This window comes from Ascaphus truei, chromosome 1, assembly GCF_040206685.1.
Source record: "Ascaphus truei isolate aAscTru1 chromosome 1, aAscTru1.hap1, whole genome shotgun sequence".
Taxonomy (NCBI): domain Eukaryota; kingdom Metazoa; phylum Chordata; class Amphibia; order Anura; family Ascaphidae; genus Ascaphus; species Ascaphus truei.
The window spans coordinates 265337387-265362361 of record NC_134483.1 but is presented as its reverse complement, the minus strand read 5'-3'; the positions used below and the strand labels follow the sequence as shown (position 1 = coordinate 265362361).

At 43.7% G+C, this 24975-nt stretch overlaps 1 protein-coding gene across 5 annotated transcripts in view; it reads right to left on the bottom strand.

Moving 5' to 3' along the window:
- Positions 1 to 24975, bottom strand: part of POLR2B (RNA polymerase II subunit B) — a 299158-nt gene that overhangs the window by 89474 nt on the left and 184709 nt on the right. For all 5 annotated transcript variants that reach the window (XM_075603624.1, XM_075603633.1, XM_075603642.1 and 2 more), the window contains 2 exons: positions 19573 to 19716; positions 18967 to 19106 (listed from right to left, as the gene is read on the bottom strand). In XM_075603624.1, the coding sequence (XP_075459739.1) occupies positions 18967 to 19106; positions 19573 to 19716 (284 nt within the window). The remainder of the gene's footprint in view (positions 1 to 18966; positions 19107 to 19572; positions 19717 to 24975) is intronic.

The window sequence follows — 24975 nt, the reverse complement described above, 5'->3', positions numbered from 1 at the left end:
TTTTGTTACTACAGACTGAAGTACTTTGCGACCAAAGCTTGCATCAGCTGAGCCCTGAATGTCCAGTCTATAATATTTTATAAATGTGTTAAATGACCATACATAGGCTGCCTTGCAGATATGTTTAGGTGATACCTGTGCCTTAAATGCCCATGGCACTTTTTGAACGAGCCTTTAGATTTAAAAGTAGATTTTCTCCTTTATGTTCATATGCTTTCCTTATGTTTGAAACTATCCATTGGAATATTGTTGCCTTGGACGCTGCTTGCCCAGTCCTGGGTCCTTCTGGGAGGATAAACAGCCTACCCGACTGATAACTTATATCAACCGGGTGCAAGTTTTCAAACATCGCATCACATTGAGATTGTGTAATACTGTCCTAAAATACTGTCCTAACAGGGAAATAACAGGAATTACAATTTGTTGGTTAATGTGAAATTGAGATACCAATTTAGGCAAAGAAAAATGGTAAACTGGTCCCATAACTGCCTTAACCTGGTGAATGATCAGGAACGGTTGTTTGCAAGATAGAGCTTGTAACTCTCCCACTCTTCTTGCTGACGTTATGGCTAGGAGGATCGATAAATTCTCTGTCAATAGTTTAAAAGATTTGATGTACAGCTTCAAAAGATGCACTGTCAGGGCATCCAGAACCAGAGAGAGGTCCCATGACAGAAATCTGATCATGTTTCTTGGTCTTAATCTTTGACTGCTTGGAAGACATGAATGATGAATCTTTCAGTTGCAAGATTTCTTTCTAGTAGTGCCGATAATGCAGATACTTGCACTTTAATTAATCCAGACGGAGTCCTCTGTTAAAAACTGTACCTATGTCATGGAGGTTGGTGAGAAGAAATTGTATTTCTGTTTTTCACAGTAGTCCCTGAAACAAAAGTAAAATTCTGTAGTAGACAGTTGTCAACTTTTCCTTGCTTCTAACAGAAGCCGTATACAGTAGTCCTATCTGCACGTCCTTTGTCTCCTAGGACTTTCCACTCAACCTAAAAGCCACCAGAACTTGTTGTCTCGGTTGTGTGTTTGATGTAGCAACCCTCATACATTCTGTAAATTCCATGGAATGTGTATTGCCATGTTTATAAGATGGGCAAACCATGGTCTCTTTGGCCAAAGTTGCACAATCAATATCACCTCTGTTTGGACGGTTTTTATTTTCCTCAATATCTTTGCAATAAGTGAAATTGGAGTAAAGAGATTTGCCAGTTTAAACTGACATTTGAAGCCGAGGTCATCAATCTGCAACACACAGGGATAAAATTGCCTCATACAGTAACAGTCCACCTTTTTCTTCTGCTATGTGGCCTTCAGGTTTACTGTGGGTTGACCCCAACGCTTCACTATTTTGTAAAAATACTTGGGCTGTGTAAGGCACGTTCAATAGTGCCGGGCGTGCGGATTTTTAGTTGGCTGACGTTAGTCAGCCTTTCTATACAAGGGCCGCGCGTGCGCACGGCAGGGAGAGGGGAGCCGACAGACAGTGGCGAAGATGAAGAAATTCATCTTTTCGCGCCGCTGCCTGCGCTCAATGAATCACAGGAAATAAATAAAAGCAAGGTAGGTAAGGGAAACTCCCTAATTGGGTGCTCTAATACCGGTGGTGCTGTGGAAAATCAAGTCCTCATAATATATGATGTGAGCAGGGTCCATATCCCCTAATGAATATAACACAGTCTTAGCCGTAACAGTTATCCCAACAAACAATAATAAAGATGCATGGGAGGGAGCTCCAAAGTGTCAGGAAAAAACCTCTAACCTGTCCAGTGAGTTTCTACTCGTGTCCGGAGGTCCCTCTCTGGGTGGGTCTTCAATTATCCCGTGGCTCCATTAGCTCTCCACACTGGGGCCTCCTGTACAGGTAAAGTATACTTACACAACCGGCGTGGTTCCTTCTCCGGTGTGCTGTTGAATGAGGGTGGATCCTGCTCAGTAGCGTGCTTCCGTCCCGATCAGTGAAGACAATCGTAAGGCAGGGATGGGGGAGTGAGCACTGCAGTCAGAATCAGGCTGGAGGCATGTGCTGAACAAAAAAAACTTTATTGCGGCATGTAAGCCAAAAAGGATAAAATCACATGAGGAGAATCCTCTGACGCATTTCGTCCGCAAAGGGAGTCCCTTTGCGGACAAAACGCGTCAGAGGATTCTCCTCGTGATTTTATCCTTTTTGGCTTACATGCCGCAATAAAGTTTTTTTTTTCCAGCACATGCCTCCAGCCTGATTCTGACTGCAGTGCTCACTCCCACATCCCTGCCTAATAAATAAAAGCAGGGTAATTGCCTGTATTGGATAGTAGCATCTGTTGTGCCCGATATATGGAAAACCCTTGCACCCGTCTCTTCAGTCCTCTGAGCCGTCCTGGGGTCTGAGAGGAGGGGGAGCCGATGTTACCACCTTGCTGCTGTTCCCTTTGCTGGAGTGATAGCATTCCGGGTGATTGCCTCAGGGGATTCCCACTCATTGCAAGGGGTCGCTATGGCTGGTGTTCTCCTCAGTTTCTGCCAACTCCAGAAGTGATGTCAGAGAGCAATGACGCAGACGTGACAATTCCTGTTCTCAGGAAGGGAATTCCCTGGGCTTGCAGCTGCTGGTCTCCAATCTGCTGGCAGAGCTCCATGGACAACGGGTTACCTCTGCACAGTGAAGGAGTTCACAGCCTAGACAACGAATGTGTGTTCGTGCTAACTGGTGACTCAGTATCCAACGCTATGTGTTTCATCACTAGGTTGCTTCCTCAGGGATATCCCAGGAGATGTGCCTCAGTTAAATAAACTAGCACTGCAGTGCCACTCAAATATACACCTACATTGAAAATAGCAAAGGTGCAGCAGCTGTGGCAAATGTTTTAAATAGCAACCCACAGTTGTCCCAAGAGCAAAGTGATTTTATTCTAAAATGAATTTTATTTGTTTTAGAACATAAAACTTCCCCTCAAAAAAGAATTATCTCCAAACCTGTGGGACGGCAATGGGCAAGAAGTTTGCACCCAGCTTCACTAACCTTTTAATGGGATACTGAAAAGAACAGAACATTTGGCAGAACAATCCGTTTTTATATATGTAGCCATGTCTGGTTTTGGCTCCTAATCCACCCTGCTTAACATTTAACTCCTGGTACAGTGCAGGCAGTGTTGAGCCCAATCCGGGTTTTCCCCTGCCGTAAGCAGCTCCCTTGAGTGACAGGTGGGCGGGACTAAGGCCTGTGTTCTGCCCAATCCTGGGATTAGACTTTGGCCCCTCCTCCTGGGTACTAAAGGGACTGCACATGGAAATGTTGTCAGTGTTCTCTCCCCTGAGACAGACTGTCCCATGGAAGAGTGAGTGCAGGGCTCTGGCCACCTTCCATCACCCTCCCTTCGGGGAGTGGGAGTGAGAACTATACCCCTCATCCCACATGGGGTGAGGGAAGAGCAGAGGACCGGCTCTGGAGGCCTCAAGCCCCAGGGTTTAGTCCAGGGACCATCCTGAGGCTTGAAAGATAAGAGAATCAGTTAATGACTGGAATTCTGTATGCTGTAACCTGTGAGTTGAAGAATAAAGCTGTTCTTGTGTTATAAAATACACTCCTGTCTGGGACTACAATCTATCAGAGGGAGTATCAGAGGTTCTCCTGCAGGGATTATCTCTGGCGTTCCTGGAGCCTGCAAGAGATGGAGTCGCTGAACCACCGAGAGAAGGACTAAACATCACCCCAAAAGCCTGTCCTGTCTTCCCCATACCACCAGCAGAAAGCTCAGCATCCTGTGGACTAGCAGGTGAACAGCATTACACACCCTGTAATAGGCAGATCTCCCAGAGGGTGGGGGAAAACCTGTTACAGAAAATATTTTATAAAAGATTTATAGATCTTATTTTTATCTGGAAGGGAGAAGAGACTCTAAAGGACTTTAATCTCATGAATCTTAAATGCCTTCCAAATATAGTCCCATACCCATTATCTTGATTTGGTTCTCTTTAGTGAAAACAAGAAAAAATGCACAAACACATTCTTTAAAACCATAGACGCAAACAGCTATTTGGATTCAAGAAGTAATCATTTACCCTCCTGGAAGAATAATATTGCTTAAGGCCAATTCCTGAGACTGCGCAGGAACTGCACAAATGAGGTGGACTTGAAGAACATTAGTTGGTCCTTATAAAAAGGCTTAAAGAGAAAGGCTATAAGGGAGTGAACATTAATGAGGCCTTAAGTAGAGTACGGAAGGTAGAGAGGGGGAACTTTCTAAAGAAAAACACGAACAAAAGAGAAGAACAGTTTTACAGATGATTGCTTGTTTATTAATACATTTAACAAGTCAGCTAACAATATAAAGAGAAATCATCCAAAAGCACAGACGTTTTATTGAATTACCCAGATCTGGGTGAAAGTCTAAAAGAAAAACAAAGGGTGGTTTTCAAAGGTGCAAAAAAAACTTAAACGGGTATCTCAGATTAAGAAAACAGGACTCTTTTTGGATCTTCAAACGTTACACCCGGGGGACTTAATGAAGACCTAGATCTACTAGCTTTTCAATAGTTAGCATTTTGAATAGGGCCCTGAGAGAAAGCGGAGCATTGTATCCCAAGATTAATAACTCATCCCACAGCTATTAAGAAAGGGGACCTTAACCACCATTCTCACCACCACCCTTGCCTTCGCCTTGAACTTTGCTTATTACACTTATCTGCCTCCATGTAGGTGATTTAGGCGACAATAATGTACATTATAGGCTAAGGCCTCGTCCAGGTAGGGAACGGGCGCGCTGGTGAACGTGCGCTGCGCCCTGCCGGGCAATTCGTGGCCGCCTTGGCCTCATTGGGCGAACCGCTCACGTGACCCGCTTGGGAGCAGCAAATTCAAATTTGCTTGCTCGGCAAGCAGCTAAGCGCTGAGCAGGCGCGCCTGCCCGCTCATGCTGGCCGCACACTGTTGCAATGTGTTTCATCGTGGCAAGCGTGAGCACGCCCGCCCAGGACGAGGCCTAAAGCTGGTAAATTGCGGGCATATTGAAATCCCTGCTCTCTGATTGGATGCATGGAATTTTAACCAATCAGTAATGGCCCGGAATTTTTGGCACCCGCCAAGTTTTTCAGCCAATCAGCTTTCAGTTTTCATTCACAAAGAGTGAAATTTGCTTTTAGACAGGGGAGGTGATTGGACAGAAGGCACCAGCAAGGCACTGACTCCTCCCCCAACCTGTCTGGAGAGAGCTCCGCACAGGAGAGTGAGGGGAAAGGTTTGTGTGTGTTTTGTGGGTGTAAAGGGGCCAGCAAAGTGTTTTATTGGTGTGTGTGTGTGTATCTTCTGTTGGTGTGTGTTTTGTGGTGTAGAGGGGGCAGCAGAATCTTGTTGGTGTGTGCCTGCTGTGTGTGAGTTTTGTGGGTGTAGAGCTGGCAGCAGAGTCTTGTTGGTGTGTGTCTGCTGTGTGTGTGTAGAGGGGGAGCTGCAGTGTGTGTTTCTTCAGTGGGTGGAGGAGGGGAGCAGAGTGTTTTGTTGGTGTGTGTGTGTGTCTGCAGTGTGTGGGTTTACAGGGAAGGCTGCAGTGGGTGTAGGGATGGGGCCGCTGCTGTGTTTTGTGGATGTAGAGGTGGAAGAGTCTGTTTTGTTGATGTATCTCTGCAGTGTGTGTTTTGTAGGTGGAGGGGTGCCGAGTTTTGTGTGTGTCTGCAGTGTGTGAGTTTACATGGGGACTGCAGTGGGTGTAGAGGGGGCTGCAGGTGTGTCTGCAGTGTGTTTTGTGAATGTAGACGGGGGCTGCAGTGTGTGTGTGTGTGTGTGTGTGTAGATGGTGGAGGAGGGTTGCAGAGTGTGTTTTGGTGTATATGTGTGTTTGTTTTGTGGTGTAGAGGAGGGGGCCTACACAGTGTGTAAGGGGGACTGCAGTGTGTGTTTGTGTATATAGAGCGGGAGTTGTAGTGTGTGTGTGTGTGTGTGTGTGTGTGTGTGTGTGTGTGTGTGTGTGTGTGTGTGTGTGTATATATATATATATTTTTTTTAATAAACTTGCAGTAAAAAGCATAAGAATGAAGACAATCATGCTGATAAAAATCAATGACTACAAAAATGTATCTTTTTTTTTTTATAAAAAAAATAAAAAAATAACCTACATTTAGCCTATAATAGTAATAATTCCCTCAAAACAGGGTATTTACAGGCCAATAATTCCCTGGAAGGGTTAAAGTCCCTCGGCTACACCTTTGGCCCTTTTTTTCCTTTCTTTGAGGCACTTCACTGGAGGATTGGATAGCCTGGCACTGGGGCAGCATTGACGGCAAAACACCTTTCTAACGGACTATTACTACCCAGGACATTTGGCAATTAATACAATGATTGTAATATTTTCTCGCTAGATACAGCAGGCTACACTTGCTGGGATCTATGAGTGGGTTAAAAGTTTTGTAATAGGTTCTCTACTGTTCCATTACCCAATATTGTGGTACAATATTTATTCTGGTTCATGTCATATTGCTAAAAGGGAAATTTTTAAATGCATCTATGAGTTAATATACCCAAGCAGTTAAAACTCCACCTACAACTGATCACTTCCCTAACCTCCTGATTATTATTATTCACCCCTGCTACTGAGGCCACAGATTAATGTTCTCCTTACCTCGAGCGGCGTCACATGACACTGTGGCGTCATTTGATGCCGCGTTGCCATGGTCATGCGTCCAAAAGCCGTCTGAACCTCGGTAAGTAGAGGTGGCAGAGGCCTCGCACGGTCCCCAGGAATTTAATTTAAATACCTGGGAAGAGCACGGGACCTCTGCAACTCCCCACACCCCCTCAGACAAATCTCCCGCCACCCCTGGGGGGCGCGACCCCAAGTTTGCACACCACTGGACTAACAGTGGCGTTAGTTTGCACACAGGTTACTATCATCTAAGTTTGTTTTTTTTACGCCCCCCCTCGACAGACCCAGCGTCAAATGCCGCCGAGGGTCTTGTGAACCCGCAGCGTCATTTGATATGTGTTGCCATGACGACACGTCATATGACCCCGCGGAATCATTTGACGCCACGTTGTCATTGCGACGTGACCTGAAGACAGTTACATCCTCAAGTTTCTGGGGGGCCTCTGCAACCACCCGTGGCCCCCCAAAAAAATCCCACGGTATATTGATCTCATCCAATCATACCGTTTTACTTCCTGAATAATTGTGTTTAGTGATATCATTTAACTTTCTTATTTGCAAGTAGGTATTCAGTTTTCTTGGGGCTAGAACTACTCTGAATCCTCCTGTCTTCATCAACAAAAATATATGAAAAAGTCTGTAATAAACTCTTATATTCCTTCGATCTTGAGGCACCCCTCAATACCTTTTCTTGCAGTGTCTTTCAGAATGACACTCATTCTTTGAAAAATTCATTACCACTTTTAATTCAGTTAATGGACAAATTGAGGAGATCTTTAAAAGGCACTGGGTGATATTGTGTAATGACACGATCCTTGGGGACCACATTTCACAAACGCCCAAATTCATTTATAGAAGGGCTAAGAATTGAAAAAATACACTTGCCCCGAGTGATATTAATTTACCCAGTAATAATAGGGAGCGGTTATGGCTAAATAAACCCACTGTGAATTTTTCATGTGTGAATTGCTCTGTGTGTAAATATATGCACGGAGATAGAAAAACATTTAAATCTGCTGTAACAAACGAGGAGTTCAAGATCGAGGGCTTTATTAATTGTAATTCAACCCATGTGATATACCTAATAGAATGTGCATGCAAGATTCAATATGTGGGCCGTACTAAGAGATGTCTAAAGTGCGGATCCAAGAACATATTAGGAATATCAAACATTGGTATGAAAAACAGTCTATCAATGCTCAAAGAACTAGATTGGTCATCACTCGAGTCTAGGCGCAAAGTTCACTTTTCCTGTCTTGCCTTCAAATACTTTCTGGGCAAGCTCCTCACCCCTACCACATGCAGCACTTATCATCTGAGATCTGACTCCAAAAGACTGTTCATGGTCCCAAGGCTCAACAAAGTATCCGGCCGCTCCTCCTTCTCTTACCGTGTACCCCAAAACTGGAACAACCTACTACATCCACCACCAGTTTACGTTCTTTCAAAACTAAGGCTGTCTCAAATTTTAATCTGGTCTGTAACTGTTACATAAGCCTATAATATACATCTTCTCTAACTGTGCATGCAATGTATTGTATATAATGTATATCCTGTTCATTTACGTAATTGTATTTGTAACCATGTATTATTTGTCATATTAACTATGTCCAGGACATACTTGAAAACGAGAGGCAACTCTCAATGTATTACTTCCTGGTAAAACATTTTATAAATAAAATCTCTGCATTTTTTTAGTGCATCACAATAAGGATCCATCCACTCTCAGATGTAAGGGTATTAGAATTGTTCCTATAGGGACAATAGAATTAAAAGTCTCTCTGTACAAGAAACTTTCTGGATTTACCAGTTGGAGTCTCATTCCTGTTTTATGTTTAAGAACTGTTATTAATCCTGTGTTTCTATTTTGCAGTATCTTTGCAGAGTTCATTCATTGCCATATGTTTTTATTATTGTTTTTATGTTTTTATTATAATTTTTAGCATGTTTTTGAATAATTATACATATTTATTTTTAACATTGGTATTAAAGTGAATTATTTCAGCAACGGTTTAGTTGCTTGTATGTGCAGCTGTGTGTTAATCTACTCGGTGCTTGGTGATTGGCTATTTTGTGTATGGTATCTAGCCAATCACAGGAGATTGAGTGATATTTATTCTGGACATTGGTTCAATAAATTTTATTCCCTGATGAAGTAGTTATTAGTGCTACGAAACACATTGGAAGCTACCACTCAATGACCTGACTGTATGTCCTTGTGGTTATTGTAATTATCCTGCGAGTTTACATTGAATTAAGCACTTCTCCCCTACCGGCGCCTGTACTGTGACGTAATCAACACTCGACGGCACACATCGAGGTGCCGCGAGTCAGACGCTGACACAAGGTTGAGATTGTTGCTTCTACTACTCCTCGTTCCCATCTATACTGGACATTTCTATCTGGACTTTGGGGACATGATTAATAGACAATCTGAGCATCCCATCGGCTGAACAGCGGCTGCACATCTACTCTGGTATCAGACCAAAAGTGTGGGATAAAGACACCTGATGACCACGTTCCTGTGCGGTCCAGATCCAGTTCCCAACGAGTGGTAACAGCTACATTGTAGCATTCTGTGCCTGTTTATTATTGTCTTCATGTACGCAGAACCTTGAAACCTTTTAATATTGTGACAGAAACCAGGGTATGGTAATAAATTCCATATATAGGGCTCCCAGGATACTGAACAGTCTATCCTGTTTAGGCTGAAAAGTGCAGCCTCAGAATGCATGCACTTCATCCCACAGTTTGGCAAGTGCTGGAACTGAGGGATGAGGGATCCAGACCAGAGTTTGTCTGCTGCCTGATTTCTGTCACCTGTCCTGCTAGTTAGAAATCAGGTATTTAAGGCTGATTTCCTGGTTCCTCTTCCCTCTCCCCAAGAGACTGGAGGCAGGAAAGCTGCTGGAAGCAGAGAGGGGAAAAGCCACTCCCCAAACAGGTTAAATCATTTTGTACCTTTATCAAACTGCAAAGTTCCTTATTTTTGTTTATTGGAAGCGGATAAGCCGCCCCAATCCTAGTCAGGAAAAACCTCAGTTAAGTTATTGCTCGGGTGAGCAGGCTTTTGTTTTGCTTGTGTTTCTTTGTGCCTGGGACTGAATAAACCAGGCAGTAGCCTGTTTAAAGGAACAGCACGTTACGCCTCGTCATTTAACCTACCCTAAAAGACCGTGTTCTAACAGTCCTGGACAGACGGCGGAGCCCCGGAGTAAGCCGTTTGTCATAAATGGGGAGAATGCGGGCAGAACACTAAAAGGTCTGCGGGTAAAAGAACTTTAAAAAAAAAAAAAAGTTTTTTTTTCCAAACAAGATGGAAGACGTGGTGAGCGCGCTGGTACGCAATGTTGCTGCCCAGAAAGACGCGAATGAAACCCAGCAACAGCTGTTAATAGCCCATCAAGAGACAAATGCAAACCAGCAACAGACGAATGCAGCCCTGCAAGAGGCGAATGCAGCTCTGCAAAACGCGAATGCAACCCAGCAAGAGACAAACCGCTTGCTGAGAGAGGAGCGACAACGGTTCACCCAGGGCTTACAGCAGGAACTCGAGTTCCTGAGAGAGACTATCATTAAGACTCAACTGGAAGGCAGCCCCAGTCCCGAAAATGACCAGGGCAAGCCACTACCTTCAGAAGATGGGGCCCTCGGATGATGTTGAAATCTATCTTCTCACTTTTGAACGCACGGCACAGAGAGAGGGTTGGCCAGAAGCTGAGTGGGCCAGTCTACTCGCACCCTTCTTAAGCGGCGAACCCCAGAAGGCTTACTTACAAAATTGAAGTTAGAGATCTTCGTCCGCCTCGGCGTAACCACGCCCGTTCGCACCCAAAGGTTCCACGCATGGTCCTTCACGTTGGATAAAGCCACCCGATCCCAGATGTATGACCTCATCCACCTCGCTCGGAAGTGGCTACAACCCGAGATAAACTTAGCAAGCCACATCGTGGAACAGTTGGTCATGGACCAGTTCTTGAGGAAACTTCCCTCTGCCCTACGCCATTGGGTCAGTGACCCCCACAATGTAGACGAGCTGGTGGCCCTCGTAGAAAGGTACAATGCAGCAGAAGATCACCTGCAACCCACAGTCATGTAACATCCCCACTACCCAAGGTTCCAGGACTCTAGCAGAGACGGTAAAAGGGTACCAGGGTTAAGGGGGGCTGAAGAGCGACGACCGCCTTCACACAGCACCAGCAACAGTGGCTCGCATACTAAGGGCAACAGCCAACATGGAGAGCCGAAAAAGGGCTCTAAGGGGGACACAGACTATGTACCTAAATGTGTAAATGGTTATGAGAGGGGCCACACTGCGAAAGTTTGCCCACTAAATACTGAACCAATGCAATGCAACAGTGTTGAACCTTATTCGTTGTGGTCTCAATGAATGGGCCCTAGCCCAGAGGACCCCTTGAATAACCATCTCTGGGCATTTGTAAAGGTAAATGGTAAGAGAGTTCGGGCACTACTTGACTCTGGGAGTATGGTTACACTAGTGTCCGAATAACTGTTGCCTATTGGGAAAAAACAGGTAAACAGTTCACAAAGAGAGGCAATTTGTTGTATACATGGGGATAATCACGAATATTCCACTGTTGATGTTCTTATTGAAACAGAGTTTTGTTCTTTACATTTCAAAGTGGGTATAGTACCCAAACTGGCACATGATGTGTTAATAGGGACCGACTTTCCCCATTTTCTAAAAATGTGGTCCTCCTCTCAGAATAGCGCCCAGAGTTCAATAGCGGACCATAAAGAAGTAACAGAAGAAATAAATCCTTTCCCTTTTTCAGAAATGGAGGTTGACGAGGGCCCAAATAAAAAGGGGAAAGAGGAAGAGTGCTGTAAAATCCCTTTTCCCATGGCCACCTTGGCAGGGAATACCCCAAATCAAAATGTTGAACAGGCGCTTACCACCCCAGAACAGGATAAGACCTTCGCTGACCTAGAGGTCAGTCCTGGGAGTTTTAAGAAGGCCCAGTGGGAAGACCCCGCATTAGCGGAAGCAAGGGGGAATATACGGGACCAGAATAGTACTCCGGGCCAACTAGATAGGTCACTTGCCTACCCCTACTTCGAGGTAGAGAATGACCTAGTATATCGGGTTGATAAAAGGAAATCAATTATAACTAAACAATTGTTGGTACCACGGACATTCTGTAATGTAGTATTACACCTCACACACAGTCACCCATTGGGGGGACACCTAGGGGTGGAAAAGACAAAAGAAAAGGGTCTCCGAAGCTTCTATTGGCCTGGGGTTCTGGCAGAAATGACAAATTATTGCTCCTCATGCCCAGAATGTCAGATCACCGCCCCGTTCAAAGCGTATCGTAGCCCATTGGTACCCCTTCCCATAATAGATGTACCATTTGACCGGATTGCTATGGATCTAGTAGGACCCCTAATAAAGTCTGCTAGGGGACATCAGCATATATTGGTAATATTAGATTATGCCACCCGATATCCGGAGGCAATTCCCCTACGTAGCACCTCTGCTAAAAACATAGCAAAAGAGTTAATAGTTCGGTTTACCCGGGTCGGAATTCCTAAAGAGATCTTAACTGACCAGGGAACACAATTTATGTACCAAGTAACAAAAGAGTTATGTAAACTCCTAAAAATCAAGTATCTCAGAACCTCAGTCTATCATCCACAAACAGATGGTTTAGTGGAACGGTTCAATAAAACGTTAAAGAGCATGTTACGCCGGGCGGTCGATAAGGATGGGAAAAACTGGGATTGTTTGTTACCATACCTGTTATTTGCCATTAAGGAGGCTTCTCCCCGTTTGAACTATTGTATGGCCGACACCCAAGGGGCTTACTGGATATAGCCAAAGAGACTTGGGAACACGAGGTTACCCCATACAGAAGTGTAATAGAGCATGTTGCCCAGATGCAGGACCGCATAGCTGCAGTCCTACCTGTAGTGAGGGAACACATGGAAAAAGCTCAAGAGGCACAGAGGAATACATATAATAAGGGTGCTACGGTCAGAATTTTTTTCCAGGCGATAGGGTGCTAGTTCTGGTTCCCACCGTAGAGAGTAAATTCCTTGCCAAGTGGCATGGGCCATATGTGGTCTTGGAAAGAGTGGGAGAAATAAATTACAAGGTGAGACAGCCAGGTAGGAGGAAACCTAAGCAAATTTACCATATAAACCTACTTAAGCCCTGGAAAGATAGAGAGGTCTTGTTAACCCTAGTACCCCCAGGTCCGTCAGAGAATCGAGAAACTGACCCAGAGGTTAGCATAGCTGAAACCCTGTCCGTTCATCAGAAACGAGAGGTCCAGAATTTAGTGAGAAGAAACAAAGGAGTCTTCTCTACACAGCCAGGTAGAACTAGCGTAATTGAACATGACCCAGTCTCTGAACCGGGGGTCCGAGTTAACCTTAAACCGTACCGAATCCCAGAGGCCAAAAGAGAGGCTATAAGTTTAGAGGTTAAAAAAAATGCTAAAACTAGGCGTAATTGAGGAATCCCAAAGTGGGTGGAACAGCCCTATAGTTTTAGTCCCAAAGCCAGACGGTACAACAAGGTTTTGCAATGACTACCGTAAACTAAACGCTGTGTCAAAATTTGATACTTATCCTATGCCCAGGGTTGATGAACTGGTAGAGAGACTGGGCAAAGCCCGATATCTCACGACCCTAGACCTAACAAAAGGGTAGAGAAGGGGAGGTAGGGTATGTTTATATGTTAAACCGGATCTAAAACCTATTATAAGGGATGATGTCTATGAAGGGAATTATGAAAATGTAGAGACTTTGTGGATAGAAATTAGCAGTGGAGGTAAAAGTATAAAGAAAATGTTTGTGGGAATATGCTATTAACCATCTTAATATTAATCTGTGAGATTGAGGAAGCTAAAATACTTTTGCAAATGGAGAAGGCATCAAAACTGGGTCATGTTTGCATAATGGGGGATTTTAATTATCCAGGCACAGACTGGGGCAATGAGATTAGCGTTACAACAAAAGGAAACAGGTTTTTGGGGGTGCTTAAAGACAATTATATGACCCAAATGATTGAGGAACCAACCAGGAGAGGGGCAGTTCTGGATTTGGTCATATCAAACAATGTAGAAGTAATAACAAATATTCAAGTCCTGGAACATTTGGGTAACTGTGATCATAACATGGTCTCATTTGAAATAAATGATCAAAAAACAGATTACTTGGGTTCAACAAAGACTTTAAACTTTAGAAAGGCAGATTTTAATAAACTGAGGTCTAATCTAGTAGTAATACAATGGGATGTTTTTTGCAGGGAAAATGTAGAAGATAAATGGGCAGTCTATAAAACATTGTTAGAAAAGCACACTTACCAGTGTATACCCTTGGGTAATAAGTATAAAAGAAATAAGTCAAAACCCATGTGGTTAAATAAACAGGTAGGGGAGGAAATGGACAAGAAGAGGAAGGCGTTTAGATTCTTTAAGTCAGAAGGGACGGAGACATCGTATCAGAATTATAAGGAATGTAAGGTTTAATACGGGATAATATTCAGGAATACCTAATGGAAAACAAAATTATTAGTAATAGTCAGCATGGATTTATGAAGGATAGATCTTGCCAAACTAACCTTATTTGTTTCTTTGAGGAGGTAAGTAGGAATTTAGACCAGGGTAATGCAGTTGATGTGGTCTACATAGATTTTGCAAAGGCTTTTGATACGGTTTCACACAAGAGGTTGGTGTACAAAATAAAGAAAAAATTGTACTCAGTAATAATATATGCACATGGATTGAAAACTGGTTAAAGGACAGACAATAGAGGGTTGTCATAAATGGAACTTTTTCAGGTTGGGCTAAAGTCGTGAGTGGAGTACCTCAGGGATCGGTACTGGGACCCCTGCTTTTTAACTTGTTTATTAATGACCTTGAGGTTGGGATCGAGAGCAAAGTCTCCATCTTTGCTGATGATACTAAATTGTGTAAGGTAATAGAATCAGAGCAGGATGTAATTTCTCTTCAGAAGAACTTGGAGAGACTGGAAACGTGGGCAGGTAAATGGCAGATGAGGTTTAATACAGATAAATGTAAGGTTATGCATTTGGGATGCAAGAATAAAAAGGCGATTTACAAATTGAATGGAGATATATTGGGGGAATCCTTGATGGAGAAGGATTTAGGACTGCTTGTAGACAGCAGGCTTAGCAATAGTGCCCAAAGTCATGCAGTAGCTGCAAAGGCAAACAAGATCTTATCTTGCATCAAACGGGCAATGGATGGAAGGGAAGTAAACATAATTATGCCCCTTTACAAAGCATTAGTAAGACCACACCTTGAATATGGAGTACAATTTTGGGCACCAATCCTAAGAAAAGACATTATGGAACTAGAGAGAGTGCAGAGAAAAGCCACCAAATTAAAAAAGGATGGACAATCTAATTTATGAGGAGAGACTAGCTAAATTAGATTTATTTACATTAGAAAAGATGCGTCTAAAAGGGGATATGATAACTATGTACAAATATATTCGGGGACAATACTGTCACGGCCCCTTTTATTCTCCAACATCTCCGGTTTGTTTGGGTATTTTTTTTTTTCGAATGCCACGCACTTCACGGGGTTTTTTGTTTGCCTTCCTCTGGATCAATAAGTAAGTATAGATATAGGATAAAGTATCTATTGTCTAAATTTAGCATAGGTTGAACTTGATGGACCTATGTCTTTTTTCAACCTCATCTACTATGTAACTATGTAGTTATGGAACGATGTGTAAAACAATTTTGGGGATGGGGGAGAAATATGGTGGTAACCTAGGCAAAGCACTTAAAGGTATTATTGTGGAGAAAAATGCATTAAAAAAAAAGACACAAGTATTTGTATACTATACAAGTAGTAATCTCAGAAGGACTTGGAGAGACTGGAAACGTGGGCAGGTAAATGGCAGATGAGGTTTAATACAGATAAATGTAAGGTTATGCATTTTGGATGCAAGAATAAAAAGGCGACTTACAAATTAAATGGAGATATATTGGGGGAATCCTTGATGGAGAAGGATTTAGGAGTGCTTGTAGACAGTAGGCTTAGCAATAGTGCCCAATGTCATGCAGTAGCTGCAAAGGCAAACAAGATCTTATCTTGCATCAAACGGGCAATGGATGGAAGGGAAGTAAACATAATTATGCCCCTTTACAAAGCACTAGTAAGACCACACCTTGAATATGGAGTACAATTTTGGGCACCAATCCTAAGAAAAGACATTATGGAACTAGAGAGAGTGCAGAGAAGAGCCACCAAATTAATAAAGGGGATGGACATTCTAACTTATGAGGAGAGGCTAGCTAAATTAGATTTATTTACATTAGAAAAGAGGTGTCTAAGAGGGGATATGATAACTATATACAAATATATTCAGGGACAATACTAGGAGCTTTCAAAAGAACTATTCATCCCACGGGCAGTACAAAGGACTCAGGGCCATCCCTTAAGGTTGGAGGAAAGGAAATTTCACCAGCAACAAAGGAAAGGGTTCTTTACAGTAAGGGCAGTTAAAATGTGGAATTCATTACCCATGGAGACTGTGATGGCAGATACAATAGATTTGTTCAAAAAAAGGTTGGACATCTTTTTAGATGGGGAAGGTATACAGGGATATATCAAATAAGTATACATGGGAAGGATGTTGATCCAGGGATTAATCCGATTGCCAATTCTTGGAGTCAGGAAGGAATTAATTTTTCCCCTTAATGGGGCCTTCCTCTGGATCAATAAGTAAGTATAGATATAGGATAAAGTATCTGTTGTCTAAATTTAGCATAGGTTGAACTTGATGGACCTACGTCTTTTTTCAACCTCATCTACTATGTAACTATGTAACTATGAATGGTTTGCACCCTGTGGTGAACCCTTTGTATTTGCTCTCGTGAAGTCTTCTCTTTATGGTAGACTTGGATAATGATATGCCTACCTCCTGGAGAGTGTTCTTCACTTGGCTGGATGTTGTGAAGTGGTTTTTCTTTACCATGGAAGGATCCTACGATCATCCACCCCTGTTGTCTTCCGTGAATGCCCAGTCCTTTTTGTGTTGCAGAGCTCACCAGTGCGTTCTTTTTTTTCTCACAATGTACCAAACTGTAGATTTGGCCACTCCTAATGTTTCTTCTGTCTCTCTGATGTTTTTTTTTGGTTATTTTTGCAGCCTAAGGATGCCCTGTTTCACTTGCATTGAGAGCTCTTTCGACCGCATGTTGTGGGTTCACAGCAACAGCTTCCTGGAATCAACTCCAGACCTTTTACCTGCTTAATTGATGATGAAAACAAACACTGACTGCCGCACACACGCACGCACACACTGACTGTGTGCGCGTCAGTCAGTCAGTCTGTTTTTCTTTCTGCGTCAGACTCACTGACGCGCAAGCGCGCACACACACACTGACTGACGCACACACACTGCATGAAGCTGTAAAGGAGGGAGGGGGGGACTGCATTGATGTGAATGGGGGACAAACAGAGAGAGGGGGGAGGAGAGAGGAGAGAGAGGGGAGCGGGAACATTACATCCCGGGCAACGCCGGGTCTCTCAGCTAGTGATGAAATAACGAAGGAATAGCCCACACCTGTCCATGAAACAGCTTTTGAGTCAATTGTCCAATTACTTTTGGTCCCTTGAAAAAGAGGGAGCTACATATTAAAGAGATGTACACTGGCGACACGTTTAATTCTTAGTGGGCTAGTTCCGCAAGCCGGGAGATTTCCCGGCTTGCTAGCCAAATCCCCTCGGCGTGCCGCGCGTCACCGAGGGAGCCCTGGTGTCCCGCGATGTGGAGGACGGCGGTGGGGGGTTCCGGGGGACCCGGAGAGGGGAGGGGGAAGCCCCAATCAGAGGACCGCTCCTCCGAGGCTTCGGCGCGCGCACGGGACACCCCGGCGCGCGCCCGGTTACTGTCACGGCCGAGACCGGGCAAATGTAAGAATAAACTCGGCCGCGACATTAATTCCTAAACCCATCCTCCAATTTGGATGTGAATACCCTCAAATTAAAGCTGATAGACTGCACTTTAACCCCATATTCATTATTTAACTGTAACTTGAATTTATTTTGGTACACAGCCAAAATAACAAACATTTATCAGTGTCCAATTATTTCCGGACCTAACTGTACATACATATATACATACATATATATATATATTTTTTTTTTAATCAACTTTCTTTTTTTGTGGCAGAACCTCCATTGCCATTTTCAAAGTTCCCTCTTCTGGCTGTATCACTAAACTAAGGACTTGCCTTGTTTTAGGAAGCGACCCTTGCTTGCAGCAGGCTTCATTCTGATTTATGCAATCCGTCCAGCTGACTTGTTTTCCTTTCTGCACAGCATTCATGCGGCAGAAAGCTTTAATTTTTCTGAGGCCGTCACATCTGACTTTGTCAGTTTGTTCAGAGCGCTGAAGGCATTTCTACACAACCGGGCGCGTGCCTGCGTGTGGGGAGAGCACACAAGACGACTGGAGTGATCCATTCAACCACGTGGGGACACCATGCAAAAAAAAAAAAAAAAAGCATATCTCCTATCACCTCTCTGTTACCACTGGGTACTGAGACGAATTTGTATTCTGTCCGATCGCATGGGCCTCAGACAAAGGAACCGCCCACGGTGCTCGTGTGTTGGGGATGCAGGAGAGAGGCTGACGACCCCCTGGATTAACTCCACTAGCAGCAATCTGGTGAGTCCTATACAAAATAACAAACACTTCCCCTAGCTGTAGGACAGGAAAAGGACTACCTGCAGGGAGGAGTGGCCTTTTATGGTACTACCTGCAGAATTCAAATTGCCTGTCCTACTCAAGCCAAGGATGGACTTAATCCTACGGTGCCACTGCCATGGGTGACAGGAAAAAAGGACTAATTCTGATATACATCTGAAAAGAGGAAGGAAAACATTCAATGGGATGTGGGGAGTATTAGCATAGACAATATTTGGGAAAAACAGCTTCCATAGTAATAAGCCAAACAATAAACTACAATTTAAATGAAACCTGTTTGCTTGAACTTATCACAGACAATTGCTGAAAAAAAAGTCCCCTTATGAATGATTAAACGGTTTATAATTATTAAAAGAAAAAAAAAAAAAAAATTTTGAACCTGTATTTAATGTGTATGTTAAAATCTATGGCTGCATAGTCATAAAACATACCAAAATGCTCAAAGGAGCGGGACTAATTACTTCAACTGGTGTACAAGGTTTTGTGATGAATGAAAGCAGGGTGTGTGTTGAAATTGTTCTTTATAAGAACGAACAATAGACTACATCCTGCATTTTATTGCTTAATTTAAACTGCATTTGTATTTGCATATATTTTCCTGAATGCAACTATTTATACATACTCTGCAATGGCGGCTGGAGATATTTCTTCAAGATTTTCCATACTCCATTCTTCCAAAAACTCTAATATTGGTGAAGGCTGAGACCCAACTGAAATATAGGCCATTAATGCCAAGTTCTTCACAAGTCCTACAGCATGACCCTACAAGATGTACAAAATAGGCTGATTACTACAGAACATTCCCATCATCCTCTATATCGCCTGGTCAGAGAGGACAAGCAAAACAACTGTACATATTGAGAGTAAACAAGCAGTTTAATGTGATAGCACAGCTGTGTATTGCTCTATATTAGCTCACATTGGTTTGAAAGCTCAAAGGTTATGTGTACATTTATTTATTTATAAAATATTTTACCAGGAAGTAATACATTGAGAGTTACCTCTCGTTTTCAAGTATGTCCTGGGCACAGAGTACATGAGCTCTGCAAAGTATAATTTCAACCCAATTAGTCTATTACCTAGCTAACACTCTCCACATACATCTGCTCAAGCTTCCAATAATCCTCCAGGAACTACATAAGCTTTCCATTAAGAGAACAAAAATGATCTACTGCTTGATATAAATCATACTACTTCAAACAATAGTGGCTGGAACGAAGAAGCTTACCTCTGGGGTCTCAGCGGGGCAAACCATCCCCCACAGAGTGTTATGCAATTGTCTGGGTTTCGCAAGTTTGCCATCTCTGCCAATAGGAGAATTCAATCTCCGCAAGTGAGAAAGGGTAGATGCAAAAGTCAGGCGGTTTAACACCTAGAAGCACAATCATATTTTCAGTGTACATTTCAATATAACTTAGTTTGTTGTTGTTTCATCACAACTTCAAAATGTTCAGTGAATATAAACATAACACAAATCCTTTAAATTTACCAGAGGCATATTTTTAAAATACATAATAAAAAAAAAAAATCTTTAGAATGAAAAGTTGAGTAAATATGCATTTTATTTGTGTTTAATAATTGTTTCAGTTGGGAACCATATACTTGATACATGATATTTTGTACACAAATGAAAGAAAACCAGCCCCTATAGGGTGCACTCAATACTAGTAATGAGTTATGTGAAATTAGTGACAGAATTAAAACCTAACTTAACCGTGTTAAAATAAAGGGGGGTAAAGAGAAGGGTACATAACAAATGGTAAAATCACAGAGGTCAGAGTTTGAGATGTTTGGTAACTTGGAATCATAGGTCCAAATAACAGCTATCCAATATTGACTGGAATAGCTGGGTCGGGTTGTGGCTATTTTCAGCTAAGAGACAATCCTGTGTGACGGCATGCGACCGTTGGTAGATGCAGGGTCCCAGTCGGGGGGGAAGGGGGACAGAGCGAGACAGAGCGAGACACAAGAGTTGTCGACAGATCACCAACAAAAAAAAATCTACTCGCCACTTAGCCCCGCCCCCAGCCCCACTTTAAAAAAAAGAAATTGAATAAATTCCTAGTAAGAACAACCTTCGTTTTTGACATAACGGTTTATTTATTGTATTGCAGTACATTTATACAATTAGTCCTTGTTACATAATTACGTGTGTGTGTGTGTGTGTGTGTGTGTGTGTGTGTGTGTGTGTGTGTGTGTGTGTGTGTGTGTGTGTGTGTGTGTGTGTGTGTGTGTGTGTGTGTGTATGTGTATGTGTATGTGTATTGTGACAAACGGCTTACTCCGGGGCTCCGTCGTTTGTCCGGGACTGTTTAGAACACGGTCTTTTAGGGTAGGTTAAATGATGAGGCGTCACGTACTGTTCCTTTAAACAGGCTATGCCTGGTTTATTCAGTCCCAGGCACTGAGACTGCCACAGTGCATACAACAGAAAACAGATCAAAACAAAAGCTGCTCACCTGAGCGATAACTTAACTTAGATATCCCTGACTCAGGGTTGGAAGTGGCTTTTCCACTTCCAACATCAAAACACGGTACTTTTGCAGTCTTACACAAATGAACAGAAAGATTGAACCTGTTTGGGGAAGAGGCTTCTCCCCTCTGTAGTTCAGCAGCCTTCCAGCCTCCTGGCTCTTGTGGGGAGACCAGAGCAAACAGGAAATCAGTCTTTCATACCTGATTCCTAATTAGCATGACAGGTGACAGAAATCAGGCAGCAGACAAACTCTGGTCTGGATCTCTCATCCCTCAGTTCCAGCGCTTGCCAAACTGTGGGATGGAGTGTATGTATTATAAGGCTGCACTCCCAGGCCAAACAGGATAGAAACTGTTCAGTATCCTGGGAGCCCTATATACGGAATTTATTACCATCCCCTGGTTTCTGTCACATATCCTCCCCCCCAGCTCAGACCTCGAGGGATGAGCGACCATGGATATTAGGGAGTGCATCCTTGACAACCCGTCAGCATTGCCATGTTTGTGCCCTGACCTGTGTTCCACAGAAAATTTAAAGGGTTGTAGGCTTAGGAACCACCTGGTCACTCTAGCATTCTTTTCCCTGTTTTGACACATCCAGGTAAGGGGTGCATGATCTGTGACCAACCGGAATTTTCTCCCCAACAGGTAGTATTTGAGCGTCTCTACAGCCCACTTTATTGCGAGACACTCTTTCTCTACTATGGAGTAATTTTTCTCCTGGGGATTTAGTTTCCTACTTAAATAAAGGATGGGGTGCTCCTCACCTTGAGACTCCTGGGAGAGTACCGCCCCCAGCCCTACCTCAGATGCGTCGGTTTGGACTACGAACTCTTTGGAGAAGTCAGGTGTGACCAACACTGGTTGGGCACAGAGAGCTTCTTTCAGGCTTCTAAAGGCCTGTTCGGTTTCGGGGGACCACTTTACCATTAGCGGTCCTCTTGCTTTTGTGAGGTCAGTTAGTGGGGTTGCCTTAGTTGCAAAATTGGGAATAAACCTTCTATAGTACCCAATTAACCCCAAAAAGGTCCTTACTTGTTTTTTTGTAACTGGCCTTGGCCAATTTTGTATCGCCTCCACTTTGAGTGTTTGGGGTTTGAGTAAACCTCTGCCAATAGAATATCCCAGATACTTGGCCTCCTCCAGACCAATAGTGCATTTAGCGGGGTTAGCAGTTAGTCCAGCAGACCGGACTGCGTCAAGCACAGCTTGGACCTTTGGAAGGTGGGATTGCCAATCTTCACTATGGATTACCACATCATCCAGGTAGGCGGCAGCATACCGAGCATGTGGTTTTAAAATTTTATCCATCATTCTTTGGAATGTGGCGGGAGCTCCATGTAAGCCAAAAGGCAACACCTTATACTGAAAGAGGCCGTCTGGGGTTGAGAAGGCTGTCTTTTCTTTTGCCCTTTCTGTGAGGGGAACCTGCCAGTACCCTTTTGTTAGGTCTAGGGTTGTGAGATATCGGGCTTTGCCCAGTCTCTCTACAAGTTCATCTACCCTAGGCATAGGATAAGTATCAAATTTTGACACCGCGTTTAGTTTCCGGTAGTCATTACAAAACCTTGTTGTACCATCTGGCTTTGGGACTAAGACTATAGGGCTGTTCCACCCACTTTGGGATTCCTCAATTACACCTAGTTTTAGCATTTTTTTAACCTCTAAACTTATAGCCTTTCTTTTGGCCTCTGGGATTCGGTACGGTTTAAGGTTAACTCGGACCCCCGGTTCAGAGACTAGGTCATGTTCAATTACGCTAGTTCTACCTGGCCGTATAGAGAAGATTTCTTTGTTTCTTTTCACTAAATTCTGAACCTCTCGTTTCTGATGAACAGACAGGGTTTCAGCTATGCTAACCTCTGGGTCAGTTTCTTGATTCTCTGACGGACCTGGGGGTACTAGGGTTAACAAGACTTCTCTATCTTTCCAGGGCTTGAGTAGGTTTATATGGTAAATTTGCTCAGGTTTCCTCCTACCTGGCTGTCTTACCTTATAATTTACTTCTCCCACTCTTTCCAAGACCTCATATGGCCCATGCCATTTAGCAAGGAATTTACTCTCCACGGTGGGAACCAGAACTAGTACCCTATCACCTGGAGAAAAAATTCTGACCCTAGCACCCTTATTATATGTATTCCTCTGTGCTTCTTGAGCTTTCTCCATGTGTTCCCTCACTATGGGTAGGACTGCAGCAATGCGGTCCTGCATCTGGGCAACATGCTCTATTACACTTCTGTAAGGGGTAACCTCGTGTTCCCAAGTCTCTTTGGCTATATCCAGTAAGCCCCTTGGGTGTCGGCCATACAATAGTTCAAACGGGGAGAAGCCTGTGGATGATTGGGGAACTTCCCTAATGGCAAATAAGAGGTACGGTAACAAACAATCCCAGTTTTTCCCATCTTTATCAACCGCCCGCCGTAACATGCTCTTTAAGGTTTTATTGAACCTTTCCACTAAACCATCTGTTTGTGGATGATAGACTGAGGTTCTGAGATGCTTGATTTTTAGGAGTTTACATAGCTCTTTCGTTACTTGGGACATAAATGGTGTTCCCTGGTCAGATAGAATCTCTTTAGGAATCCCGACCCGGGAAAACAGAACTACTAACTCTTTTGCTATGTTTTTAGCTGAGGTGCTACGTAGGGGAACTGCCTCCGGATATCGGGTGGCATAATCTAATATTACCAATATATGCTGATGTCCCCTAGCAGACTTTATTAGGGGTCCTACTAGATCCATAGCAATACCTCTATTATGGGAAGGGGTACCAATGGGCTGCGGTACGCCTTGAACGGGGCGGTGATCTGACATTCTGGGCATGAGGAACAATAATTCGTAATTTCTGCCAGAACCCCAGGCCAATAGAAGCTTCGGAGAACCTTTTCTTTTGTCTTTTCCACCCCTAGGTGTCCCCCCAATGGATGACTATGTGCGAGGTGTAATACTACGTTACGGAATGTCCGTGGTACCAACAATTGTTTAGTTGTAACTGATTTCCTTTTATCAACCCGATATACTAGGTCGTTCTCTACCTCGAAGTAGGGGTAAGCAAGTGACCTATCTGGTTGGCCAGGAGTACTATTCTGGTCCCGTATATTTCCCCTTGCTACCGCTAATGTGGGGTCCTCCCACTGGGCCTTCTTAAAACTCCCAGGACTGACCTCTAGGTCAGCGAGGGTCTTATCTGGTTCTGGGGTGGTAAGTGTCTGCTCAACATCTTGATTTGGGGTATTCCCTACCAAAGTAGTGATGGGGAAGGGAATTTTACAGCACTCCTCCTTTTCCCCCTTCTTATTTGGGCCCTCGTCAACCTCCATTTCTGAAAAAGGGAAAGGATTTGTTTCTTCTAATACTTCGTTATGGTCCGCTATTGAACTCTGGGCGCTATTCTGAGCGGGGGACCACATTTTTAGAAAATGGGGAAAGTCGGTCCCTATTAACACATCATGTGCCAGTTTGGGTACAATACCCACCTTGAAATCTAAAGAACCAAACTCTGTTTCAAAAAAAACATCAACAGTGGAATATTCATGATTATCCCCATGTATACAACAAATTGCCACTCTTTGTGAACTGTTTCCCTGTTTCTTCTTAATGGGCAAGAGGTATTCGGACACTAGTGTGACCATGCTCCCAGAGTCAAGAAGTGCCCGAACCCTCTTACCATTAACCTTTACAAATGCCCACAGATGGTTATTCAAGGGGTCCTCTGGGCTAGGGCCCATACATTGGGACAACAGCGAATAAGGTTCCACGCTGTTGCATTGCATGGGCTCATCATTTAGTGGGCAGATTTTTGCTGTGTGGCCCCTCTCATGACAATTTACACATTTAGGTACATAGTCTGTGTCCCACTTAGAGCCGTTTCCCGGCTCCCCATGTTGGCTATTGCCCTTAGTGTGCGAACCACTGTTGCTGGTGCTGCGTGAAGGTGGTCGCCGCTCTTCAGCGCCCCTTAACCCCGGTACCCTTTTACCGTCTCTGGAAGAGTCCTGGAACCTCGGGTAGTGGGGTTGCTCCACGACTGTGGGTTGCGGGTGCTCTTCTGCTGCATTGTACCTTTCTACGAGGGCCACAAGCTCATCCGCATTGTGGGGGTCACTCCGACTGACCCAACGGCGTAAGGCAGAGGGAAGTTTCCTCAAGAACTGGT